Source organism: Gopherus evgoodei, chromosome 1 (genome assembly GCF_007399415.2).
Source record: "Gopherus evgoodei ecotype Sinaloan lineage chromosome 1, rGopEvg1_v1.p, whole genome shotgun sequence".
In the NCBI taxonomy this organism is placed as follows: Eukaryota; Metazoa; Chordata; order Testudines; family Testudinidae; genus Gopherus; species Gopherus evgoodei.
In genome coordinates, this window is record NC_044322.1 from 229,810,551 (window position 1) to 229,836,065 (window position 25,515).

General features: G+C 42.8%; 1 protein-coding gene across 3 annotated transcripts in view; it reads right to left on the bottom strand.

The window, feature by feature from the left end:
* Positions 1–25,515, bottom strand: part of VWF (von Willebrand factor) — a 252,449-nt gene that overhangs the window by 56,736 nt on the left and 170,198 nt on the right. For all 3 annotated transcript variants that reach the window (XM_030538805.1, XM_030538814.1, XM_030538797.1), the window contains exons 35-38: positions 20,341–20,561; positions 18,705–18,897; positions 15,414–15,755; positions 4,166–4,371 (exon numbers count right to left, since the gene is read on the bottom strand). In XM_030538805.1, coding sequence (XP_030394665.1) covers positions 4,166–4,371; positions 15,414–15,755; positions 18,705–18,897; positions 20,341–20,561 — 962 coding nt within the window. The remainder of the gene's footprint in view (positions 1–4,165; positions 4,372–15,413; positions 15,756–18,704; positions 18,898–20,340; positions 20,562–25,515) is intronic.

Consider the following 25,515-nt stretch of genomic DNA (forward strand, 5'->3'; position numbering starts at 1 on the left):
TCCGGGCCTGGGACTGGAGATGCTATGGCTGTTTCAGTGGTTGGCATGGAATCTGGATCCACTACCTCTGTCTGGGTCTCTGGTAACACAGACGGGGCCTCTGTGGACGGCTCAGGAACAGGAATGGGTCTGGAAGCTTGCCTGGTTTGGCTACGTGTAACCATTCCCACTCTCTTGGCCCGCCTCACCTGGTTGGCCAAGTCTTCCCCTAGTAGCATGGGGATAGGATAATTGTCATAGACTGCAAAAGTCCACATTCCTGACCAGCCTTTGTACTGGACAGGCAGTTGAGCTGTAGGCAAGTCTACAGCTTGTGACATGAAGGGGTAAATTGTAACTTTGGCCTTTGGGTTGATGAATTTGGGGTCAACGAAGGATTGGTGGATAGCTGACACTTGTGCCCCCGTGTCTCTCCACGCAGTAACCTTCTTTCCGCCCACTCTCAAATTTTCCCTTCGCTCCAAGGGTATTTGAGAGGCATCTGGGCCTGGGGATCTTTGGTGTGATGGTGGTGTAATGAATTGCACTCGCATGGTGTTCTTGGGACAGTTGGCCTTTATATTTCCCAGTTCATTACACTTAAAGCATCTTCCATCTGATGGGTCAGTGGGCCGAGGTGAGTTACTGGAGACTGGTGAGGTTGAAGGGTAGGGTATCTGTGGCTTTACTTGGGTGGTATGTAGGGTCTTTGGCTGTCCTCGGTTGTAGGGTTTATGGTCTGTGTGCCCCCTGGGGTAATCGTTCCCCTTGACAGTAGCTTTTTTGCTTTCTGCCAGTTCCATCCATTTGGCTCCAATCTCCCCCGCCTCAGCGATATTTTTGGGATTTCTATCTTGTATGTACCATGTGATGTCTTCAGGAACACCATCCAAGAACTGCTCCATTTGTATGAGGAGGTTCAGTTCTTCCTAGGTTTGAATGTTGTTTCCTGTTAACCAGGCCTCATAGTTTTTTGCAATGTAGTAGGCGTGTTTGGGAAATGACACCTCTGGTTTCCACTTTTGGGTTCTGAAGCGCCGACGGGCATGATCTGGGGTTATCCCCATCCTGTATCTGGCCTTGGTTTGAAAAAGTTTATAGTCATTCATTTGCAGCTTAGGCATTTCAGCTGCCACCTCTGCTAAAGGTCCACTGAGCTGTGACCTCAATTCTACCATGTACTGGTCTTCGGGGATGTTGTACCCAAGACAGGCTCTTTCAAAATTTTCCAAGAAGGCCTCGGTGTCATCACCTGCCTTGTAGGTGGGAAATTTTCTGTGCTGTGGAGCAATAATTGGCGCCGGGTTGTTAGGGTTGGCTGGCACATGCAGCCCAGCTTTTGCCAAGTCCAGTTCATGTTTTCTCTGTTTTTCCTTCTCTTCATTCTCTTTTTGTTGTTTTTCCATTTCTTTTTGTTGTTTTTCCATTTCTCGGCGGTGGGCCGCCTCATCTTCTGCTTGTTTCCTTCGGTAGGCCACCTCTTCTTCTTCTAGTTTTCATTTGTGTGCTGCCTCTTGGGCTGCCTGTTCTCTTTGGAAGGCTGCCAGTTTGATGCTTTCTTCCTTTTCTTTTATCTCCATCTCTTTTTGTTTTATTTCCAGTTGTCGCCTGTGTTCAGCTTCTTTGATTTGTTCTTCGGCGCCAATTTTTGCCTTAGAAGTCATGGTTCCTGTTTTCTTGTGTGGGGGTGCCCTCCGGTGTTTATCTTCTGAACTGCAGGCTCTGTTCCCTCCTGGAGTCTGCCTAGCAACAGTGCTTTTTTCCTTTTCTCTCTCTAGCTAATGTTCAATGAAGGGAAACCAGAAAAACCACTTTATTTGCATGCATATAAGTGCTGGTACTTGCCTCCTAATGGGAGGGCTATTGCATGACAAAAGACCCTTAACAGTTTCTTGCTTAACATGCAAGGCACACACTGCCAGAGAGAGCAGAAAAAAAAATTCTCTCTGGTTCCCTTTTAAAACCAAACTGTTTCTCTCTGCTAAAAAGCCCTTAGCAGAGAAAAGAAAAATATAATATTCCTACTGGCTTCTGGATTCTGTCTATATCCCGCCACTGCCACTCATGTTATAACCTTATTCCCAGATTTGGACCTTAGCGTCCAAAATATGGGGGTTAGCATGAAAGCCTCCAAGCTTAGTTACCAGCTTGGACCTGGTACTTGCTGCCACCACCCAAAAAATTAGAGTGTTTTGGGGCACTCTGGTCCCCCTGACAAACCTTCCCTGGGGACCCCAAGACCCAAATCCCTTGAGTCTCACAACAAAGGGAAATAATCCTGTTTCCCTTCCCCCCTCCAGGTGCTCCTGGAGAGATACACAGACACAAGCTCTGTGAAACTACACAGAGTGATTCCCCCTCTCCGTTCCCCAGTCCTGGGAACAAAAAGGACTTTCCTATTCCCCAGAGGGAATGCAAAATCAGGCTAGCCAATTCAACACACACAGACCTCCCCTGATTTCTTCCTCCCACCAATTCCCTGGTGAGTATAGACTCAATTTCCCTGAAGTAAAGAAAAACTCCAACAGGTCTTAAAAGAAAGCTTTATATAAAAAGAAAGAAAAAAATACAAATAGTCTCTCTGTATTCAGATAACACAATACAGGGCAATTTCTTAAAAGAATTTTGAATAAACAGCCTTATTCAAAAAGAATACAAATCAAAGCACTCCAGCACTTATATTCATGCAAATACCAAAGAAAAGAAACCATAGAACTTACTATCTGATCTCTTTGTCCTTACACTTAGAAACAGAAGACTAGAAAGTAGAAAGTACTTCTCCAAAGCTCAGAGAAAGCAGGCAGACAGACAAAAGACTCAGACACACAATTCCCTCCACCCAAAGTTGAAAAAAAATCCGGTTTCCTGATTGGTTCTCTGGTCAGGTGTTTCAGGTGAAAGAGACATTAACCCTTAGCTATCTGTTTATGACACTTCTCCCTTCCTCAGTGCTGCACAGTGAAACCGGGCATGCACACATACACAGGAAACAACAACTTTATGGGTCTCTGTGTAAGCCAGGGGGAAGCAGAGAGCTTGGGAGCAGCTGCTATAAATGTGGCATGGCCCTAGGACAATCCACCTCAGAGCACATGGCATATTGCTGCGTATGTTAACAGTGAAGCATTCTTTCATGGACTTTGCTCCTCTCCTAGGGTGGAGCAGTGCTCAGACCCCACGTGGAAAATGAGACCAAAACAGCTCACTATGCAGCTAATGGTGGGAAAAGACCTGAAGAGAGCATACAGGGACAGGCACTCCATGTGTCAGACAAAGAACTGCTGGTAGGGGCCATCTGTTATCATGGGTCTCCAGTTTGTGTGGTTTTGAGACTATACAAGTAATACCTCCCTTTCTATGCTTGCCAGAGGTCCCATCCTGCACTTACCTGAGGAGAACAGATTTTCAGTGGGACAGAACCCTTCGATTTATTAAAAGAAACTTCCCTTTTCTGTCCATTTTTGAGTGGAAGGGGACATAGCCTGAGATTGGACCAGGCTACCCTTGTCACTCTTGTGCTAACTGCTGAAACAGTTTCAGGGTTGGTCCACACTACCAACTTACGTTGGTGGAGTTATGTTGCTCAGGGGCGTGGATTTTGAGCAAAGTGGTTAATAACCTCTGGTGTAGCCAGTGCTATGTTGATGGGAGGGCTTCTCCCATCGACATAGTTACTGCCTTTTGGAGAGCTGGAGTGCTGATGCCAGCAGGAGAATCTCTTCCATCAGCGTAATTCCAACACTTATGACTGTAAGTGTAGACTAGACCTTGGAAACCTTCCCAGTGCCTTGGCATGGAAGTAAGATACACCCACAGCATAAGGAATCCCGGGACTCTACTTTTATGTTTAAACTTGTGTTTACTGGTAAAAGCCTGATGGAGAGAAATAGATCTCTTGGTAAATACCCATGTATGCCATTCCCTGCTCTCCTCATCTTCTCCCCTGCTTCTTCCACACAAATTTGTCATGCATTTCCTGGCCTCAGCAGCCCCAGCTGTGAATTTAATGTTGAGCCTAGTCAATTTCACACTGAGGGAGCTGCATGGGGCAGACAGCCGGCCAGCCATGAAGAAGCAGACTGAAAAAATGTCTGAAGGGAAAAATAGACAGATTTATCAGATGTAGATTCATTTGGCAAACGCACACCCTGACAACTCTGCAGATAAGCAGTAACTAGACAGCTACCTGATAGTGTGTTCCATCTTCAGCGATGCACTCTGTGCAGACTTCTTCATCAACACAATAACTATTTAAAGTCACCTGTCCAGGTGGACAGAAGCAGCCTTCTATGGGATAGTCCTTGCAGACACTGATGCTGGTGCTGTTCTCACAGTGCTTTGTGCAGCTTGTTCGACAGTGATCATATATCAAAGAGTTGGGGCATTTCATAGCTGTAAGAAGACAGGCGAGAACACTTCAGAAGAGATGTGAAACTCAAAGCCATGATTTGACTTACAGTTTTCTCCAACACTTTTTCAACCTGATTGTCTTTGAGGATATATTGATTATAGCCTCCATTGTGGTCAACATTTTTCAAAATAAATTTGTAAAGCAAACAGAAAACGCTGATGTCTTTGACACAGGGTTTGATAAAGGGTTTAGAAAAGGTTAAAATAACTGGGTACGTTTAAGCTCAAGAAACGAAGACTGTGGGGATCTGATAACAGTCTTCAAATATGTTAAGGGCTGTTATAAAGAAGACAGGATCAGCTGTTCTCCACATATACCAAGAGTAGGCCAAGAAGTAATTGACTCAATCTGCAGCATAGGAGATTTAGGTTAGATATTATGAAAAACTTTCTAACTATAAGGATAGTTAAATGTTGTAATAGGTTAGTAAGTTGTGGAATTGCCATCATTGGAGGTTTTTAAAAACAGGTTGGACAAACTCCTGTCAGGGATGGTCTAGGTTTACTTGGTCCTGCCTCAGCACAAGAGGATGGACTAGACCAGTGCTTCTCAAAGTTGAGCTGCTGCTTGTTCAGGAAAAGCCCTGGCAGTCCGGGCCGGTTTATTTACCTGCCGCATCCACAGAATTGGCTGATCGCAGCTCCCACTGGCCGCAGTTCGCTGCTCCAGGCCAATGGGAGCTGCGGGAAGAGGCACAGGCCGAGGGATGTGCTGGCCGCCCTTCCTGCAGCCCCCATTGGCCTGGAGCGGTGAACCATGGCCAGTGGGAGCTGCGATCAGCCAAACCTGCGGACGCAGCAGGTAAACAAACTGGCCTGGACTGCCAGGGGCTTTCCCTGAATGAGTGGTGGACTGGCTTTGAGAAGCACTGGACTAGACAACCTCCTGAGGTCCCATCCAGCCCTACATTTCTATGATTATAATGGCTCCGCCTGGCCTTATAATATATGTCAAACAATTGCTGGCCTAACTTCTGTCCTGATTTATAACCCATGCAGAACCACTGGGCCAGATTCTCAACTGGTGTAAAATGGAATAACTCAATTGACTTCAGTGGAGAGAAGCTTATTTACACCAGCTGAGCATCTGGCCTATTTATTTCCAGGAGTGTAAGGCAAGGTAGAATTTGGGACCACCATTACATTTATTAACGTAGCAGTGTTTACACAGTGCAATCAGGAGATCTCCAAGAGGGAGACAGGCATTGTAGGAAGTGGTTTTGGTGATTTGAAATGAGGCAATCAATATTCCCTAGAAACAAAAGAAAGGCCAATGATAGCATCTTTTGGAATTTCAAAATCAACCACTAAACTGGCATCCTTTGGATCCCAGTCCTATTCATGGAGAGGGTTTCAGAACTACATTCCCTCCTCTCTGAGCCAATGAACAAAACTTACATTGAAAGGTTCATGCTGTTGAAGATGCCAACTTTCAAATGAGACATAAAATTCAGGTTCTGCCCCCTTGTCAATATTGAAGATCCTGTGGCACTTTTCATAAGAGAGTAGGGTGTTGTTAATGTCAATGGATGCTTTTCCACTGACTTCAGCGAGTTTGGATCAGGCCTACAAAGACTTCTCTGTACAGATCTATAGGCATCTATCTTAGGGTTTTATGCTGCTGCTCATTGTATCTGATCACCTTCCATGTTCATTCAATAGCAATAGTGAAGATCCTTGCAAACTTCATATATCATAGCACCTCCCTTTCCTCTCTTCTCCTCTTTGGCTGGCATTTGAGAAGCCAGTTGGGTTCAGGCAGCTCCTCTCTATTCATTCAGCAAACCAAATTCTTGACTCAAGGATGTGCTTCCAAGAAGTTCCCATATACACTTTCCCCCTTAAGATATGATAAATTCAGTGTTTGGGTATGTGTGATGCAGACAGGAGGGGCAAGGGTTTAAGGAAACTATGGTTTCCCCACTCCCCATTTAAAAAAATGTTTTTGATCGTAACCAAGGAAGGAGACAGCACCACTTGGCAAAAGAAGTGAAAAAGCTTATTTGAAATGCATTTGCTGGAAGTGTCTACAGAAAATAGATTAATAGATTCTAAAGGCAGAAGGGATGACTGTAATTCATCTAGTCTGACCTTCTGCATAACACAGGCCATAGAACTTCCTCAAAGTAATTGCTTTTGAACCACAGTATATCTTTAAAAAAAACATCCAATCTTGATTTAAAAGTTGCCAGTGATGGAGAATTCACCACAGCCCTTGGTAATTTGTTCCAATGCTTAATTACTCTCACTGGTAAATATTTATGCCTCATTTCACATCTGAGTTAGTCTAGTTTCAACTTCCAGCCTTTGGATCTTGTTATACCTTTGTCTGCTAGACTGAACAGCCTAATATCAAAATTTTTGAGTTGGTAACAAAGGGAAGGGGGAATACTCCATCAAAAGCAGAAAAATCACTCCCAACATCCCTTTACCTCAGTGGTGGAATTATAACCAGGAGATTCTAGGAACCCATGACTATCATCTAGCCCATTACAGCCTCAGTTCTGGCTGCTCCCCCAAGATTTTCAGATAATACAGGCTCTGCTGTGGAACCTTTTGCTGGTGGTACTGTACCTATGAGCGTTGCATTAAAAACAAATGACTACCCACACACATACACCATCTCAATCCAGCACTCCTCAACAGCTGGGTGTTTCAGTATCTACACACCTCTAATGCTGAATAATTTTATGTCCTAAAGAGAGAAATAACCATTTTAAACTCTCTAAATAAAATGAACAGCAGAGGTCAAAAAGAAGTAGTTAGGAGACCAGTGCTTCTGCCAGATTAGCCTTCACCATTCCATGTGAAATCTAATTTGAGTTCCAGTTTCTCTGATGCTCTCATAGTTATTCCATGCAATCTATTCATTGATATTGTAGACTCAACTTGCACAGGCTGTGTTAAAAAGGCAGCTTCCTCCTTCCAAGGAGGGAAAAGAATAGTCAATATCAGTTCCTGTAAATCTATGTAATATGCAACAAATTTTGAAGAGTCTTACCAGCAGATTTAAGCAGTGACAAATGCTGCAGCTGGTCAGTCTTTCTTTGAATTACTCTAGCTATTATTAATAACTATTGTTACTGGGGAATAGTGTGTGTGTGTGAGAGATGAGCTCCTGGGACTATGTTTCTGACCCCAGCAAAATAAGACATTTTAAATTCCCAAGTAAAAAGTTAAAGATGATATTCTATATTAGGTTCTGCTTTTTCCACAGAGATCCTCTTGAACAGAGACAGAATCATAGGACTGGAAGGGACCTCGAGAGGTCATCTTGTCCAGTCAATGCGCTCAAAACAGGACTAAGTATTCTCTAGACCATCCCTGACAGGTGTTTGTCTAACCTGCTCTTAAAAACCTCCAATGACAAGGATTCCACAATCTCCCTAGGCAATTTATTCCAGTACTTAACCACCCTGACAGTTAAGTAGTTTTTTCTAATGTCCAACCTAAACCTCCCTTACTGAAATTTAAACCCATTGCTTCTTCATCTTCCATTGTAATCAATAGGGTTCTCACTACCTCACCCTTGTTACCAGTCAGGGCCCTAAGTTATTATTCAGTGAAAGCCAGTTCGAAGATGGAGCAGAGATGATGGGATCATCTTTATGAATTTGTGAACCTGGGTGTTTTGTGGTTCTATGGTAAGTCCACATTTTCCTTTATAAACAGAAATATTATACTTTGTTTTGCTGATGGACCTCTCCAATAGCATGAGAACATCAATATTTCAATGACCAGTAAATATCACATTGCAGAGGGGCTGCAAATCCTTGCAGCTGTAGCACAGTAGTAAGTGTGAGTCTGATACACTTAGTTACAACCAAGTAGATTTTATTTTGGCTAGACTGGGACCACTGCTTAGTAGTGCACAAAATAGGAAAAAGGGTGCAAATAGCCTATCTCCTTCCCCCTCAAACCCTTTGCACAATAGCCAGGTGCAATCTTTGTCCTTGCACTTCTGACTGAGACATCTGTTAATGAGACTGGCACTAGAAAACCCTTAGGGGATGGAGAGCAGTGAAGGTGGTGCTCTGACCAGCTCTTTCCATGCCTGCTACTTGAAGTGGGACAGCGCAGATAAGTAGAGCACCCCACTCCACCCTGTGTTCTCCCAGTTTTTATGCAGAACTCAGGCACTGTATCTCCAGCAGCCCCATCTCCTACTCACGCAGTGACTAAGCTCCAAAGTAACCCTGAATCATGAACTAGAAAGAAGGCATGTGCTGTCTAGGGCAGAAGTATCTGGCAAACAAGAATAAAAATAGGTGTCATATTAAACTTCCTCCAGCATCAGTGAAATTGCTTTAATTCCTCCCTTAAACTGATCTTGGCTTGCTGTAAACCTGAAGGGTAAAAGAGAGCTGTTAAGGAAGGGTTTAACATTAGTCATGTCAAAATGTTACCTAGAGCAAGTCTGATTCTTAAAAAATCTTCCAGGAATTTGGAAAGAAAACATGACTTTCCCCCTGAATGAAACTCAGTGGACAGGGCTGAAATGACAGCAGGATCTAAGGGAAAACATCTGCCCTGGCAGACCGAATAGAGATGCAAAGATCTCAGATGATTTCTGTAGTAAAATAATCCCATACATCTAAATTTGGAAATACTTCTCGTTCCATATGGAAACCAGTGGACTACAGCCAGACAAAAGCAGACTGGGAACTCCTGCGCCTCCTCCGAAAACCTTCCCTGGGAGCATGGCCATAAGAAGGGAGAAGTGGGACTATCTTCCTTCCCTCTTTCTCTTTGTGGGACCCTGGTCACTACTGTATCAGAGTGCCTCACAATCAGTAATAGAGTCTATCCGCACAACATCCCTGTGATGGTAAAGGAGTATTATCCCAATTTTAGAGATGGGAACTGAGACACCGGATAGATTACCTGACTTTCCAAGATCTCACAGGAGACCAGTGAGCCAGGAACTGAAACCTGGTCTCTTGAATCATAGGCCTTGTCTTCAGTTCATGTTTATACCTCATGCTCAGCCCTGGTTTTTCTCTTGAACACGGTATGCATTCAGACATCTCTATCAGTGCCACACAGAGGCAGTCATCATACTCTGAGCTGTAGGGCACTCTGAGTTGCTTTTAATGTGTGTTGCTACCACAAGGTTAATGCAGTGAAAATGTGTAGCCACAGGCACCCACAACAAATTAGATACAGTTCTCCAGTCCCTTCCCATAAAGCCACTGGGCACCCATTCCTGTGTACTATCTTGTCATCTACCTGTGCTCTGACCTCTGACTGAGAGTGATCTACCTGCATATTCCTCTGCTCAATATCCATGGTCCCACTCTGCTTGCAGTGTCTCCAGCTTCACTCATCTCCAGTGTTTGCAACAGTAGATTAATGGCCCTCAAAGGAGCCCATATGTCGGCATGCAGCCACCTGGCCACATGCATCTTGGTGCAGCTTTGGGCCAAAGTGAGGAAAGCCCATCTGACACTACAAAGAAGAATATGGAACTGTACAATGGTATATCTCAACAGCTAGAGGAAGAACATGGGATCAAACAACCAGACAGCAGTGCAGAGATGAGATAAAGGGGTTCAAGGTAAGGTTCTAGGAGACCAAGAATAAGACAACCTGCCCACTTTACAATAAACTGAACAGTGCCCTGAGCAGTCCAGAATCCTATCCACTAGACCATCCTTCTTTCTCGAGTCAAAAGGAGTATAGGACCAGCTGAGGAGTGGCCAGCCTTTAAAGGTGAGGGGTTCAGGCCACATATTTGTCCTTTCTCAAGAAGATAACCAAATATTAGAGATGGGTGGGGCAGAGAAAGAGCAAACCCCTGGGAATGGTCCCTCTGAGTAAAGACTGAGCCACCTTTCATAGGTCACTTTTATAGGGAAGTGGCTGCCTGTGCTGTATCTGTTCCATGTATATTAAATGATCCAGGGCTATTAATGCAGCACTTGTCACCAGCACTTATTATTAAAAAAGGGTGTCCCCCCCAATGTTACAGTAATATTGCCAAACAGAACTGTGAATCACTACTGTGTGCCCTGCAGTTCCCAAGTGCTTGCCAGCTTCTCCTGCTTGCAGCTGCTGAATTAAATTGCAACAGAAAATTACAATTAGCACTGATGTCATAAAATAAACAGGTTCACTCTCCAGGATCATCGTTTTGTTCTGTGCCTGTACAGTGTCTAGCACAATTGGGTGTTGGTCTGTGAGTAGGGCTCTGAGGCACCACAGTAATACAAATAATAAATAATAATAATAATTAATAACATCTACCGTAGTGATGCAGCCAAATTAAAGCAAGGAAGGGAACAAAGGCAGAAGATAAAGGAGAAGGAACAACGAGAAATCCCCAACTTCCTCAAGGGAATGAAGGAAAATAATCAGAAACAGATGTGGATCTTTATGTTACCGTGATCATTCTTTCTGTTACATGCTGAGATACTGCAGTAATGAGCAGGGTATGAATAGAGATTGATAGATAATAGATAAATCGACTGTGTTACTATCATATACATGATATACCCTGCAATGATTTCAAGTGAAGACACTTGATACCAAGTGAGGGCATTTATAATCTGTCCTTTTTTGTTCTTGAAAACTGGGAGGATAAAAAAAAGGGGGGGGGGATTTCAATCCTGCAGGAAACTCCAATATTTTAACATTTGTTTTCATCCTAAATTGGGATGAAATGTAGAAATATCAAAACATTCTATGGAACAAAAAATTCAGAACAATTTTGATTCAGAAATGTGGAAAAGTTTTCAGCTGAAATGAAATATTTTGATTCTAGTCTAGATGACAGTAGGTTCTGCATTCTCCTGAGCCACTACAATGCCTCATGGGAGTTGTAGTTCTAGGCTTCTCATATCCCCATTCATCCCCATGGGGAAGTCTCTCAGGATACACTGTCGTCTCTTTCTGTGGGAGTCAAATGCCACATTGCGGTGGCTCAGCCACAGAGAGTGATCATGGAGAGTAGGGTCTATAAAAGAAAATAGGTATATGCAGAATCCAGAATTTCAACTCCCAGAGGCTTTGCGGTGATTCAGGAGGACACAGATTAATGCTAACCCAAAGCAAAATATTTTATTTCAATTTTTCTGACAGAAAATTCTGCCAAAACCACTTCTCCTCTGGAAAATTTCAATTCTGACAAAACCTCATTTTTCAACAGGAATATTTAATTTGATTTTTTTCAAATATCCCCAGTTGCAAGCTATTTAATTACTAGGATATGTGCATGACAATCTAACAATGATACTATCTTTGCAGTGTTTCCAAAAGTGAATATCTCACAGCAACCATATCCACTGAAACCACTGCCAGAAACTTTGCTGTGCTGATTCTTTCCCTTTTCAGTCCTCAATGACCGCCAAACTGGATCATTATTTTAGGGTTTGGTGGTTCTTTATTTCTCCATTGCTGTATTACAGATTACACTGCACCTTTGAGAACTGAAGAAGAGTAGATGGGCTTGCACTTAGAAACAAGTATTTAATACCCACCACGGAAGGTGCCTTCAGATATCACTTACATATACACAGCTAGATGGATAACAAGAAATGGGGTGACAGAGAGCTGTCCAGACCCAAAGGCAGCCAAATACACAACTAGAAGTTTGGATTTTTAGCCCAACTACAATATAGATCTGGATTTCAACCAAAACAGTAAAAAATGTCATGAGATCTACTTTTACACTAGAAACCCCATGTGGAAATCTGGGGGTGGGTCAGATCTGGTAGCACCCAGAGGGGGCCTGCTTATAACCCTGAAGAGTTCAAGGTAGGAGGAAATGGAAGACTGGGGGGCCCTTCCCAAAAGGCAGCATGGGTGGTGTTGGTCCCAGGGCAGGTGGAGCGAATGAGAGGTGAAGCTGAGGAAGAGGACCAGTTTACACTTCTGAAGCCCACAGTGTCACAGTCCTTTTCCAGGCCTGGCTCCAATGGAAGATGGACCCAGAATATGCAATCTGGACTGAAACATTCACAGAACTCATGGACATTAGACCTACAGTACTGGTTCAAACCCACTACTAGCCAGCGTAAAATTATTATTGTTTTTTAAAAGACACAATTTTGCTTACAGACAGATCCTATTCAGAGATGACTAACTTTTCATAAGTAAAAGCACTGCTACTGTGTAAGATACACTTCTTGTAATATTGCTCATTTGCAACATGGATGCTCATAGGCTAGGTCAACAGATGTATAAGCAATCAGATTTTCAGATAACTAAGCTTCCCTTTCACCCAAAGATGATGGAAGTCTCCATGATCTTTGCATTAAACCATATACTAATTCTACTGCACTCTTCAGCAAATACCTAACAAAATGGGTAAGCACGTTAAAGATATACATGTTCTGTGCCCTGAAGTTATACAGCTAGTACAGCTTACTGTGGGCTAGACGGTGGGCTGCTTAAGTGCGGCTGTGCTCAGTGTGGGGCATGTACAACGAGTCTTTGTATTCCCATATCAGGGTCAGCTACAGTTCTAGTCCATGCATTCCCATGAACACAAGAATTTGTTTCCTACCAGTGCCCCCATATCCCAAAGAGAGCAGGGAGAGGGAGCAGGATGTTGAAGTATGGCTATGCCCCTACTGAATTGACCAATGGTGCTGGGCCGGCATGGAATGGAGAGCATGCTACACCCCCTTAAGGGATGTTGCAAGCAGACATATTCATCCTGCCCAGCTGGAAGCTCAGGGAAGACTTCTGCTGCTGAAGTGCTGCCATTCTGCATTGCCTCAATATGGGCTGGTGTCTAATTTAACCCTGTATAAATAGCCTGGATTCACTGAAAAAAATCTTATCTATTGCAGTGCCATTGTTTATAGGTTTGTAATGTTATATAATGATTAAGCTATGCTGTCTATTGAATCGTTAATGTATTCTGCACAATGTCCCAGTAATCAACAATTTATTTTTGGCAGCTATACACATGCACCTGCTTTAAAAAAAAAAAAAAGAAAAGAAAAGAAGAAGAAGATGCCATTGTTAAGACACCAATGACTGTTTTATGTAACTAGTAGCTAAACTGGGGAGTTCTTTGGGTGTCCTGCTAAAGTTCATCATAAGCTGGGAATTTGAGGAATGCAGAGAGGTTATTAAGAAGCCTCTTTGGCATTCTACCTTGAATGTTGCGATTTGGAAAGTCTGCTTGAAGTCCTAAATCTAAGCAATGACAGGCTATCTTCTCTCTCCATTTTCTAGGGGATTATATGCCATATAGAATGTTTGGAGTGTGTTGTTTCTTAAAAGATTTATCTATATCAATAATGTTCTCCAAAACTTGCTTTGAAAGAGATGTAAGACATTAATTCAAGGATCAGGCCAAATTCACCTTCCTCTTTTTTCTTCAATGTTCCACTCAATTTGGACCTTAAACATGAAGAAAAACAATCCATGTGATTCCTCTTATAGTGCCGTGCACCATGGATACTGGACGGACAGCACTTCTGTTACATCAAGTCCTTAGGGAGTTGGTTCTCAACCTGTGGGATGGAGAGTGACTATGGAATGGGAAGGAAAAAATCAAGATAAAGGGCAAAAGTATAAAAACTGGGGGAAACCATATAGAAAATGCACAGAAAAGGGGGAGAAAAAAGAGAGAGTGAAGAGAAGGGGGGAAGATAATAAAGAGAGAGGCAGACACAGAGACAAGAATGACTGGGACATGGTGACCATGCCAGGGCATTGCATAAGGGAATATATGGAGGGAGGGTAGTTCATGTTCATATCCATCATAAATAGAGGGCTGTAAACCAAAAAGATTGAGAGAGCCAGTGCCACATCTGCATATCCTAGTACAGTGAGCCTTGCACAGAAGGCAGGAATATCCATGGGGACAATATATGGCATCAGCAGCCCCAATAGTCACTTAGCTTTATTTGTTGAGGTTCACACATAGTGCCTATCAGAAAATTGCTGGGCACATGTGCAATGCAACTGTTTAGTGCACGTGATGTCTTCTTCTGTGGTAGGTCTATCGGTATGAATAGCGGTCATAGGTAGAAATTCATGCAAGCAGTTGAGAATTGGTGGATGAGTAAAGATATAAGAAACCTATTGATCTCAGGCCAGACACACATCTTTCATCTCTCTACATATCTCTGGCCATCTGCTCTGCTAGCACCCTTGCCATATTCTCCCCTGCCCCACAATCAATGGCTGCACACCTGTGACCTCTTCCCCTCCAACACATGCACAATGGGGATCACAGAGCATGTAGAGCAATTTACTACTGACTTGGTCAGTAACTTGCAGCGTAACTGGCACTGCTTTGGGAGGGGAATGTGACGCATATAGTGGGTGTTTCTGAACTTCTCTGCCACAGGCTACCAACCAATAGCCTGTTTTCTCACACACTGAAAGCCATATGCTTGTTCTACACAGGGAATTTGCCCTGGTACCAGCAATTGATGGTCAGCAGTGCAGAATCCAAGAATAGTCAAGGAAAGCCATGATTTGCACCAATGGAGTGCATCCTAATGAGAAGCAAGGGTAAGTACCATTGGTGTAAATTGTAACTTTCCTTATCTTCATGTAGGTTCTGTACTGATGCAGCTACATCTGCAGCTGCCATCAATTACTGGAATCAGGGACAATTCCCAGTACAGACAAGGTCGCAGATTAATATTTGGTACGGAAGGTCATAGTGGGTAGGTAGGTCTGCATAATTGTACATTCTCATATAGTAACATTCACCTTCTGCATGGTCTTCCTAAGCCTTACGTATCTTCAGCTGTCCCTGTCTGCTACCCTCTGTTCTGCACAATTAACAGGAGCATGTATTTTACTGATGCACCTTTTTCCATATATAGCAGTTGAATGGATAGTGAGGAATAAATTTAAATTAGGCTGCCCGTTGAAGTAATTATCTAACATTGAACTTTACTTACATTGGAAATTTAAACTGGCACTTCTGTCCTATGACATAGGATTAAGATATTCACACTATGCAGACAAATTGGAGACAATGGGAGTAGTGGTACCAAGTAATTCACTGGGTTAGTTTCTGCATGAATTTTAGTGTATAATGAAACCATTACCACAAAACTCCGGTGATCTCCAAATGACGCAAATCCCATTTGTTCGGCAAACGTGAGCGTAGGAAGCTATAACCTCACAAATTTCATCCTCATAGCAGCTGTTCTCTTCACATGCAGAATAGAACATGTCTGGAGAGATTATTCCACGGCATTGTGCAAACTGAGGTGAGCCCAGAATGTTGCACTTGGTAGTGGCATGTTCAGTGCATCTGTCATCTCTCTTGATTTCACAGATTTTGCCTGGTTCTTTCACAGTCCATTCTTGAATAAATGTGCTGCTGTCAGATGTGACAGAGCCGTTTCTTAACATGAAGTCATTGCCATTGTTTTGGTCACAAACCCCTAGGTCAGTGAGAAAAAAGAAGGTTTAAAAACCATCAGCAGTCAAACAATATTGAGCAAACAGAGACAAGGTAAACAGAGCTCCTTCAGGCTCAAAAGTTGAGCTGCAAGGGGAGGAAGAATGGGTTTTGCTCCTTATTGCTTCTTTACGATCTATAAAGGCCTAAAAATCTTAGGATGTTTTTTACTTGTTTATTAGGTTAGAAATCCTGGTATTGTTATTTGGTATTCTATGGATGCCTTGAAAACCAGTGAGATTATGGCATCACAAGAGAATGAAAGCTGAGCCATCAAGGGTATATCTACAGTGCACACTAAGCCCAGGTCTGTGGCATCCGCGCTTGTGGATTCAGTGTTTCCATACTTGAGCATCCACATTGGATTTTAAACCTGTATTTATAATTGCTGGACCCAGGTCTCACAGCCAGGCTAATGCATCCGTACTGCACTACACGCACCCTCTGACTTGGGTCTGTGGCTTGACTTGTGACCACACTACAAAATGACAGGGCTTGGACTCGAGTCACAGTGGGACTCAGGTTCTGACCCCTTTTCCCCTCATCCCTCAGCAGAGTCCTAGGACCAGGACCTGAATGCTTGGTAACCTGAGTTAGCCTGACGTGTGTGGCTGTGGCACAAACCTGAGTCAGAGCCCAGATTTAGTGTGCAGTACAAACACACCCTGAGAGAGAAAGGGATTTTTAGTCTGACTGTTTAAAACTATATGTGTTTTGCTGATTTTTGTTAAACACCTATTTAACTCAAAACACTGAAAAAAGCACTTGTGAAAAAAAGAGTTCTGGAATAAAGATTCAAGACATCGCAAATGTCTTCAACTAAGGGGAGAGAATTACAGAATGTAACATATAGCTGAGATCTCAACCAGGCCCTCCACTGTAAACAAGGAAGACCAGACTTGACATCCCTAAGGAAAACGCAAATAGAAAAAAACCCAAACACACACATACACACTCACATCCTACATTTTTCATGTCTTCTTTGTACATCATAAAAAATGGGGGGCAAGATCCCCCTTTGCAGGTTGCATTTAAACGTCCTATTCTGGGAAAAGAACTGGTCTGAACAAGATAACTGTCAGAAGAGATGTAACTGGGACAAAACCAAAAATCAAGCTATATGCTGTCAAGTGTCAGCGATAACATCAGTGGCTACTAGATCCTGTGTTTCTACTGGTGCAGAGTGTTAATGCATTTAGTGTTTGGGTTAAAAGTTACAATTCTATTAACTATTTCACCTTGTCAAGCAGAAGCTGGAGTTACTGTTCCCTACAATCCATTTGCTTCTTCCTTCAAACCAATCCTCCCAAGGATGACATTGCTGAATTATTATTATATATTGTTATTATTATTATCATTATTGTTATTATATATTGTTAGTTTAAATGTGGCATGTACTTTTCAAACACAAATGAAGATACAATTCTTAAATTTGATTAACGACTTATAGTTGCCTTTGTTGCATCCCAGAGAACGGTTTGTACTTGTACTGTTTGTACTTAAACTGTTTGTTTAATTTCACCCTTTTCGGTTTGCATTTCTTTATTTTCCTGCACATTTTTAGGATTTTTTTGAAATTTTCAAGAATGTCACAGTGAATTTTTGAGGGCAGAGGTAATGCCCCAACAACATATTACTTCATAATGGAATGTTCCCTCCACAAACTGAAGAAAAGCCCTTCCCCTTAGCTCAGAACCATTTATTTACCAAATTAGATGGCTCTTTTCCAACATGGAAAGTAACATGAGTTACTGGTGAGAAAAAAAAGCCATCTTATAACCTTGAAAAAGTAGGATTTTTTTCAGTCTTCCATAATTCAAAAAGAGATGGTGGGATTTTCTTTAAACTTCCCAAAGAATTTCACCCCTAGGTGGAGATTAAGAATGGAAAATTTCAAGCCCAAAAGAATTTTTTCCAGAAACATACAAGTGTTTGTGATGAGAGCAAATAAGCAAGGGGTATGATGTAGGAATTCCATTGTCATAAACTATCCTGGTATGAGGTGTTTTTTTAACCCCCATCCTGCAAGCTATTCCACCTATCTCTCTATGGATATGTCACATCTACACAGCAAAAAACCCACGGCAGCAAGTCTCAGAGCTCAGGTCAAGTGTTTTGCGCTCACAGGGCTTAAGCCCAGGGTTAAAACAGCAGTCTAGATGTTCAGGTTCAGGCTGGAGCCTGGGCTCTGAAACTCAGTGAGGGTGATGTGTCTCAGAGCCTGAGCTCCAGCTTGACTGGGAACAATTACACTGCCCCTTACAGCCCTGCAGCTCGAGCTCTGTGAGTTGATCCAGGCCCTGAAACTAGCAGTCACAGAGAGTTTTTTTGCTATGTAGAGATACCTAGAGAGATCTAGGTGGAATAGCCTGTAGGATCAGGCCTACATGTGGTATCTATGCCTATACCTATAGCAGCAGTTCTCAAACTGTAGGTCAGCACCCCAAAGTGGGTCGCAATTCCATTTTAATGGGGTCACCAGGGCTGGCATTATACTTGCTGGGGCCTAGGACCGAAGGTGAAGCCTGAGCTCCACAGCCCAGGACTGAAGCCCCAGGGCTTCAGTCCTGTGCAGCGGGACTTGGTCTTCAGCTCTGGCTCCCCTGCCTAGGGCGGTGGGGCTTGGGCTTCGTCTTTGGCCTCCCCACTCAGGGCAGCAGGGCTCAGCCGTCAGTCCTTCATGTAGTAATTTTTGTTGTCAGAAGGGAGTCATGGTGCAATGAAGTTTGAGACCTCCTGATCTATACCTATGTCTATACAGATCCCCGCTGTTTTTTCTGATGTTCTATATGGGCACATGGATTATCTCACACAGAGATGCATGCAGAGTGGAGGCCCACACATACATCTTGGTTCTGTCCAGTTACAAGAAACCTCAATAATAATTACAGCCTCAAACGAGGCAGCTGAAAGAGGTAATTTTAAAACTTACCACAAAGGCCATATATTTGTGAAGAAAAGCTCCTTGGGTTAAGATGAAGGATAAATTCATTGTTTCTTGGAGTGAATGTGAAATTATGTCCAAGCTGGGAGAACCTGATCTCATGCATTATTGCTCCATAAATGTTGACTTCAAAGTAATCATCCATGTAAGGAACAGTAGTCATTTCTCTGTTAACAGTAACCTGTTTCAAGAGGGTAAGATAAAGTGACCAGATGTCCCTATTTTATAGGGACAGTCCCGATTTTTGAGTCTTTTTCTTATATAGGCTTCTATTACCACCCCCCTGTCCCGATTTATCACATTTGCTGTCTGGTCACCCTAGGGTGAGAATACTCCGTCAGTTCTACCAACCAACCAAAATAAATAAAAGTTTATAGAGTCTAGATATTCCTAAACACATTTTAACTTCATAAGGGACTGAAGATCCAACTGAGCTGATTAAAGCCAAGAGAATACAAATAATATAGAGACCAGTTCAAGCTGCAAGCAGATCTCTGCTCTGAGTGTAGAAATGCATGAAATGGATTGTGTGCTCCTTTTTTGTGAGTCAGCACTTTCCCATTTGCAGCATCACATATGTATTTACTGGCTAATGGTCCAGTCCTGTAAGGTGTTCAATGCCTTCTCTTGGATGTTGAGCACCCTCAAATTCCAGTAAGAGCTGAGGCCATACAGCACCTTAGAGGATCAGATCCAAATATCATAATTAGCCTTGAATTTGGAACAAATAGTTCTCCTCTATTTACTGAAGAAGTTCTGTATGCCCACAAAAATCATCCCATCCATTGACAAGAAACTATGGGCAACAATGAAAGAACTTGATGGTGATATAGGACTACAAAACATATATGGCATTGCAGACATTGTTTTAGCTGTGGTATGAGATAACCTTTGTAATTGTATCTGACTTGGAGCAGACACTGAACCTTTCTATAGTCTACTGTTCATATATTATGTTGTTATGCAAGGTGTTAATAGTTCTAGTTAGCTCTGCCTTGTATTTTAGTCAGTACTTGTATGTCTGAGTTCCCTAAAATTGTATTAAAGCTTTGAACAGTAACATCCACGACTATTAAATTAACACCTGTTTGTCTATAAAGTGAACGTTAGACACATTGGGGCAGATTATCTGCTAGGGCTGAGATCCACTCAATGCAGCTGTTGCGTGAGAGGTCAGGAAGCCAGTTATGGCTCCCTGATTCTCTCTGGTTGCACCCCTTGCACAGGTTAGAACAGCTCATGGGCTGCTCTAATATGCACCAGTTGATAATAACCCACAAGGGACCATTCACCAGTTGAAAAGAACCAGAGTGCAACATGTTCTGGCCACACCTGCCTGCCTCTTCCCAGAATTCCTATCCAGGCAGGGAGTGCCAGATTCCATCTTCTTTGCATTGCCAGAGCAGTGCAAGGAAGCAAATTTGGTGCATCATATGGGCAGGGACTTTATTCTGGAATAAAAAATGATAAAGATTTTAGCAGCGTAAGAAATAAAACACTGTCAATAGAAAAAAAACAGCACTGCAATATAAATACTGAAAAAAGAGAGCACAACTCTGTTATCATCTGGAATATTGTCATTTGACCAGAGAATCGTACAGCTATTTCATTGCTCATGGCTTACTGTCATGTCTCCAGAGAGCTGTATTGATTTGCCATGGTGCTTCACTTCTATGGCATTCATACAGTTTAATTTTGGTGTTGAACTGCAAGCCCCATTGTGGAGAATCATTTCAATATCATGCTCTTTGTCTTGAAACAAGGTGTAGGAGCAATTGCCAGTCAGTTTAAAATCCAGCCCGTCAAAGGTGACAATATGTCGGGTCGAGCTGCCCATGCACTTGCCTGCAAAGGTGAAGAGAGAAAAAAGATCATTATCTCTGTGACGCTGGCAGTCCAGGCGCCAGCTCTTACCAAGGCTGCAGACATTAGCTGGAGACCAAACTAGTTCACTTACGTGTTAGTGTTGCTCAGAATAGGTGTCAGTCTTATAAAAATGTATTTAATGTTTACACGGTATAGAATGTTAGTGAGTTGCTGCATGCATTAATCTTATTTGTAATGTCTGTACTCCATGCTATAAGGAAATATGTACATTTTGCTTTATAATTTTGAAAATGTTGCTCTAAACTCGTGAACTCCTATAGGAAGAGCCTTCCCCCTCCCATGCTGCCCATCCTGAATAACTATCAGAATCAGATGGGCCATCCAGGAACATTGCACTATGGACTGGTGAATGGCCCTATTGAACCTTCAAAATGTTACATGCAAGGAAGCTCGTCCAATGGTCTTCAAGGCAGAATGAAGGAAATAAAAGAAAGACAGGAAAAGTGTCCATCTCTTTGCTGTTTGAATTCTCACAGGGCCAGAGACACTAAATTGAAAACAGAGAAAGACGTTTTGAATTCACAGATCACTAAAACTCTGTCACTATTAGGATTTAGATTGTAACTCATTTGTATGTATTTGTTTGGTCACTTCAACCTTTAAATAACTCTTTTTTCTCTTTCCTAGTTAACAAACCTTTAGGTAGTTTATCACAGGATTGGCTACAGACATGTCTTTGTCATTGTCAATATCTCTTCCAATTCATTTTGAGCCTGACCCAGAATACACTGTTGTCAGTGGGAAGCATAAGCATTGACTCTGGGGGTGCTCCGGGGCTGGAGCACCCACGGGGAAAAATTAGTGGGTGCTCTGCACCCATTAGCAGCCAAGCTCCCCTTTCTGCCCCCTCCGCCCAACCTCGCCTCCTTGCTTGAGTGCTGTTTGGTGGTGTAGCAAGCTTCGGGAGGGAGGAAGGAGGAGCAGTAATGTGGCATGCTCAGGGGAGGAGGTGGAGAAGAGGCAGGCCCTGGGTGGGGATTGGGGAAGGAGTGAGAATATGAGCAGAGAGGGGGTGGTATTGAGGCAGGGACTTTGGGGAAGGGGTTGGAATGGTGGCAGGGCAGGGGCAGAGTCGGAGAAGGGTTTGGGGCAGATGAGGGTCAAGCACCCACTGGCGCAACCAGAAGTTGGCGCCTATGGTGGGAAGAACCCATTAAAGGTAGGAAGTTAAGCTATATGAAAGCTAAAGTTATATATTTCATCAAATCCTAGAGGAGAAGGAAAACCTATCTGCATCTTGTGATGAAATGAAGTTTTTCTAATTGTCTCTGTCAGGAATAACCTTTATTACAAAATAGACAGGTAAGTTAGTGGCAGATCCTGTGTATATAAGCTGTTTTCTACTGAGTTTGATGTATTAACATATTTCTATTAAAGATGAGCAACAAAGGAGAAAATAGTTGAGTCTGTGTCTTTTTCTCCCTTTATGAACTATAAGGAACACATGAAAAGGATATTTTTGTTGTTATTTTGTTTTAAACTTGTTTTTTTTCCCTGGATGACCAGAGAACTAGTAGAATTATGAGCTGACAAGTACCAAGGAAATTAAACCTGAGCAATTAGACAGGGGTTTGGGTCAAACTTCTAAAAATCCTTGATTTGTTTTTGTTAACCTCTATTTCACTCCAACATTAGGTAAACAGTTGGGAGGAAAATGCTCTTCATTAATAATTCAACTTCCTGACCCTTCAATTAAAGGCTGAGAAAACTCTCATTCCAGGTCCTTTATCCTCCAGTGAGACCTCCAGGGCCATCCCTATCCATGCACAAAGCACTCAGCTGCATAGAGCACCATGAAATTTGGTGCACCACATTTCCTGGTGCCTTGCGCAGCTGTGTGCTGCTCCAGCCCCTGCTCTGCCTCTTCCCCCGATCCTGCTCTGCCCCAGCCCTGCCCCTACTCCACCCCTTCCCCAAAGCCCCTGCCCCTGCTCTCCCCAGCCTCACCCCCACTCTCCTGAGGGCTGCTGCATGGGTCGGGCCTGCACTCACCATGTAGTAAGTAGAGTGACCCAGCCCCAGCCTGCTCCATTCCGTTGGCTTCCAGTCGTGCCGCCAGCAAGTGCTTGGGGGCATTTCCCCCTACCCCCCAAGGCTGGGAGCCAGGGGAGCAGAGTGGAGTGGGCTGGGGCCAGGGGGCAGTTTCCCACCTGCCCCCCAGACCCCCTGTCCCATGGAGGCCTGGGGCCTGCCCCCGGCCCCAGAAGCCAGGGGGCTGCATAGGGCACCAAAATGGCTAGGGACGGCCCTGGAAACCACCAGCAAGAAACAGCAAAGACCAAACTTGATGTTTCTAATATTTTAAGGTTAAAAAGGAGCAGAAAAAAAATCTTTTAAAATATTTCTCAGGTCTGTTTTATAATTCCTAACACAGTAAAAAAGACACAACCCCATTTTATTTTCCTGGTCTGGAAACCTTTCTATATTGTGCTGTCAGATTATGAACTACCAAAGCCATATGTAGCCATTGGAACACTTGGAAATGTAGCATCCTCATATTGTTAAATATACCTTCTTTTATGTTATTCCCATACAAGAGTTGTAGAGAGATTACCACTAAAATCTTTGCAAGCCTAATAAATATAAAGTTTTGTAAGAAAATGTTTCTGCACATACTATCTTTTGTTTGGCTGCTGGTTTATAAACACCATAAACAATTTGATGTTTGTCTGCACTCTCAGAAAACCTCTAATCTCAGTTTTAAGCAAACAAAGTTTCAAAAGCACTACTAAATTAAATCACAAACAAATGCAGTAGATTGCAGCCTGCTCTACACTAGGAAGTTTTGTTGGTGTAGCTATGACAGCAAGGAGTGTGGAGAAAAGATCAGCAACCTTCCCGCCTCCAGCCAACATAGCTGCACCAGCAAACCTTACCACCACCACCTATGTAGACACAGCTATGCTGTGAAAAGCATGCTTCTATTGGTTTAGCTGATATAGTCATATAGCTGTGCATTCAAAAGAACTCCTCTGGCAGCTTAAGCGGAGTCTCTGCTAGTGGGCTCGGCCAGAATAGTTATATCCATTAAGGCTCTTGGCTCCAGGGCTGCCTGGAGGGAAGGGAGAGGCAAGTGGGGCAATTTGCCCCAGGCCCTGGGCCCCACAGGGGCCCCCCAAGAGTATAGTATTCTATAGTATTACAACTTTTTTTATGGAAGGGGCCTCCGAAATTGCTTTGCCCCAGGCCCTCTGAATCCTCTGGGTGGCACTGCTTGGCTCCAAGTACTTCACTCATTTAGGACTTAGGGCTGCTCACATTCATGTCAATGGGAGTTTTGCCATTGACTTCAGCATGTGCAGGATCAGGCCCTCGTTGACCAAGTGACTTGTATATAACTAACTCAGACTTGCACTGGTTTAGCTGAGCCAAAAACACATGACTTGTGCGTTTTGGTAAATGTGAAAAGTTAGCAGTCTGTCTTACACACTCATATCATCTTGGGAAATGAAGTGAATTTCTGGGCTATCATGGCATGTTAAATTTACACCGAGCTAAACAAACATTATCTCATTCTGAAGGGCAATAACCTTAAGACAAATATAGGCTTTTCTGTGCCAAGTGACTAATGGTACAAATGGAAATTTTAAATTTAATCCCTTAAGAGATCCTTTAGGGAGACATATTTGGAATGCCAAAACTAATGGGTTTGTATTCCTGTTCACTTATTCATGAAATACGAAATACCACACTACTGAAATAAAAATTACATAAGTAATTGTTTCTTCTTTTGGATACAAATAAAATGATTAAGCTAAAATCTATGCAATAATTTTACATTTAGGGAATATTTATGTTAGAAAGGAAATCTTGGATTAAAATGGCTAGATAATTTAATGTGCTTTGAAGGGAACATTAAAAAAGGCAGATTCTTGGTGTGAAAGTTTTCCATGTCTGATAATAAAAGCTCTGAGTCTAACTAGAAATCCTGAACTTTTCAAATAGCATATTAGTCCCTTCAGGAACTTTGTCTTTGAATATGGCAGTTCCTTGGAGAACATTTTTTATCCCAGGATGAGATTATACATTACAACTGGGGAGTCATGGGATTTTACTATTAAAAAATGACTGAGGATAAAATTTTCAAAGGTGCCTACATGACTTAGGCACATTTAGTCCAAAAGAGATTTAGGCACTTTAGAGCTGAAAGTCAATGGGACTTAGGTTCCCAAGTGCCTAAGTCCCTTTTGAAAATGGGATTCAAACACTCTTAAGTAACTTGTATCAGAGGGGTAGCCGTGTTAGTCTGGATCTGTAAAAGCAGCAAAGAATCCTGTGGCACCTTATAGACTAACAGACGTTTTGGAGCATGAGCTTTCGTGGGTGACATGCATCTGAGGAAGTGGGTATTCACCCACGAAAGCTCATGCTACAAAACGTCTGTTACTCTATAAGGTGCCAGAGGATTCTTTACTCCTTTAAGTAACTTGGACACTTTTGAAAATGTTACCCGTCGACTTTCATCTTTGGAACTACTGTGAATTTTGTCTAAAAAGGAATGGAACACAGCACTTTATAAATGTAGCCTAAAGTATGCATTTGTCATTCATATTTTTGTACAGCAGTTAGAAAGCATGGAAGTGCCTCACCTTGGCTCTAGGCACTTGTAATCAAAATAAGCGTATCAATCAGTTACTTTTTTTGTGCAGAGTTCAAGTATACTGGCTGCAGGAGCTTTTATGGCCACTGCATCTTCCCTATTGTGAATTGCTGAGGCTTGGTCAGTGAATCCACGTTGTTATGGATCCAGAGTTCTTACTCTTGTCTCATCCCTGTGGTGCCTGGATTCCTCTCCTCTGTAGACTGCTGTGGAATGGTGCTCCATGCTGCGTAGGGGTAGAAAGACCCCTCCGCCATGCAGCAAGGCCAGTTCCACTGCATTCTGTGCCTTTTCCATGGCCTTTGAATCGGA